At 15.0% G+C, this 2,373-nt stretch overlaps 1 protein-coding gene across 1 annotated transcript in view; it reads left to right on the forward strand.

Annotated features, from left to right (window-relative positions):
* The window catches only part of PRSY57_0421900 (serine/threonine protein kinase, FIKK family), a gene marked incomplete at both ends in the record, with an annotated part of 2,960 nt that extends 2,185 nt beyond the window's left edge, over positions 1–775 (forward strand). Inside the window, 2 exons of the mRNA XM_012906072.2 lie at positions 1–487; positions 695–775. The exon at positions 1–487 is cut by the window's left edge and continues 1,859 nt beyond it. Coding sequence (XP_012761526.2) covers positions 1–487; positions 695–775 — 568 coding nt within the window. The remainder of the gene's footprint in view (positions 488–694) is intronic.
* Between the last annotated feature and the right edge of the window lie 1,598 nt (positions 776–2,373).

A 2,373-nucleotide genomic window follows, 5' to 3' on the forward strand; every position in this document is an offset into this window, starting at 1 on the left:
AGGATTGGTACATCTTGATATATCTCCTGAAAATATATTGATAGAAAACAATGGTGAGTTACGTTTATGTGATTTAGCTAAATGTGCTCCAATGTATACACACAAATTAAGACATATTAAAGGAAATGGAAATGATTTGTATTCATTTCAATCTTATCAGCCTTGTGTTGGAAAAATCCCATGTATTCCAAAAGAGTGTTGGGATATTATTAGAGAACATATAAAATTAAAAATAGATAATCCTTTTGAATATTTATCAACTATTACTGATCAAGAAGAAAGAAAAAAATATTATTTTGATGTACATTGTGTAGATAAATATATGCTTGGTATATTTTTTATATGGATATGGAATTTAAATTATATATGGAAACGAGCTGACCCACCAAATGATAGAACATTTAATAATTTCTTAAAATATAATTTGAATATAAATGTATTTCAGTTAGCCCAACAATGGCCTAAAGGTCTCAAAGATATAATTAACGTAAGATATAAAAAAAAAAAAAAAAAATAATAATAATAATAATGATGATGTTTTATATAGTATGTGCATAATGGATGTTTTTTTTTATATTTTAATACATGAAATGATTTATATATATATATATATATATATATATATATATGTTTATACACACATATAAATATAAATAAATTTATATATATATATATATATATATTTTCTTTATAGACATTATTATGCCTAGAAAGTAGAATGAAGACAGACTTAAATGAATTAACTGAACATCCATGGTGGATTAATAAAGATTAATTTTAATTTTTTAAGTATTATTTGAATATTTATTATTAATAGAATTTATATATAACAATAAATATTGACACATGCAATATCAAAAAAAAAAAAAAAAAAAAAAAAAATTAAAAATGAATATTTTATTGTTTAGGACTATATAGAATAATAATAATATATATATGTTTCCACATTAAAAAGGAACAACCATATATATAGAAAAATTTTATGTCCTTTTTTATTGTAAGATTTTTTTTTTTTTTTTTTATTACAAATTGAATAATTTTTAATTAACAGTGTTATATTTTATTTTTTTTGTTGTTTTCCCTACACATTTATTTTATTATATTTTATTTTTTTTGTTGTTTTTCCTACATATTTATTTTATTATATTTTATTTTTTTTGTTGTTTTCCCTACATATTTATTTTATTATATTTTATTTTTTTTGTTGTTTTCCCTACACATTTATTTTATTATATTTTATTTTTTTTGTTGTTTTTCCTACATATTTATTTTATTATATTTTATTTTTTTTGGTTTTTTTTTTGTTTTGTAATTAATATATATTTTTTTTAAATAGTATATTTTATTATTGTTAATAATGAATTATATCTTTTTTTTTAATTTATTATTATTATTTCTTTCATATTCTTTATATTATTTTAATTTATACATTTTTAAAATTTTCTAATATATAGAAAAAATAAATCAAAATTTTATATGTGGAAAAATTTCATATATTTTAATAAACTATATTAAACATTTATTTAAATTTCTTTTTTCCTTTTTTATATATAAAATTGAAGTATAAAAAATTCGTATATAAAATAAATAATATTATTAATTTCTAAAATAAAGGAATACTAAAAAGTTTCTATCTGTATATTCTTTCTGTAGGATTTAATATTGAATATATTATGTATATTATATATATATATATATATATATATGTAAAATGTATATATGATTTTTATTATTAGGAAATGTTCTTATTTCAAGAACATGGGTCTTTTATTTTTATCGTATCTATATATTATTTATAATTATTTCCTAAATAACATTTATAATTAAAAGAAAAAAGAAAAAAATTATATAAAATAATTATATTTTACTATTTATTATTTAAATTAATAATATTTTAAAAACATTTATGTGTTTTTTTATAAAGTTATTACTTTTTTTCTTAATATATTACATTTTGTAGTAATATGTAAGATTATTGAAAATACATATTTATTTATTGTATTTATTATTATATATTATAATTTAAAATTTATTCTTATCGTGTTTTTCTATTAATTTGTTTTTATTTTTTACTTTTTTCTTTTTACTTTTTTCTTTTTACTTTTTACTTTTTTCTTTTTACTTTTTTCTTTTTGTTTTTAATTATTTGTATCCTAAAGTTTTATTATAATTTATAAGAATTTGTTTATATTATATAATATTAATATAGAAAAATATATAATAAAATAAATTAATAATTTTTGATATTAATTTGTTTATAAGCAATTTGGATATTTATAAATACACAATAAAATTATAATTCTAATATATATGTTTTTTTTCTTATATATATTATTATATTAATATTTTAGTTATTCCCTTTTTTTTTTTTTT

The sequence above is a fragment of the Plasmodium reichenowi genome, chromosome 4 (assembly GCF_001601855.1).
Source record: "Plasmodium reichenowi strain SY57 chromosome 4, whole genome shotgun sequence".
Taxonomy (NCBI): domain Eukaryota; phylum Apicomplexa; class Aconoidasida; order Haemosporida; family Plasmodiidae; genus Plasmodium; species Plasmodium reichenowi.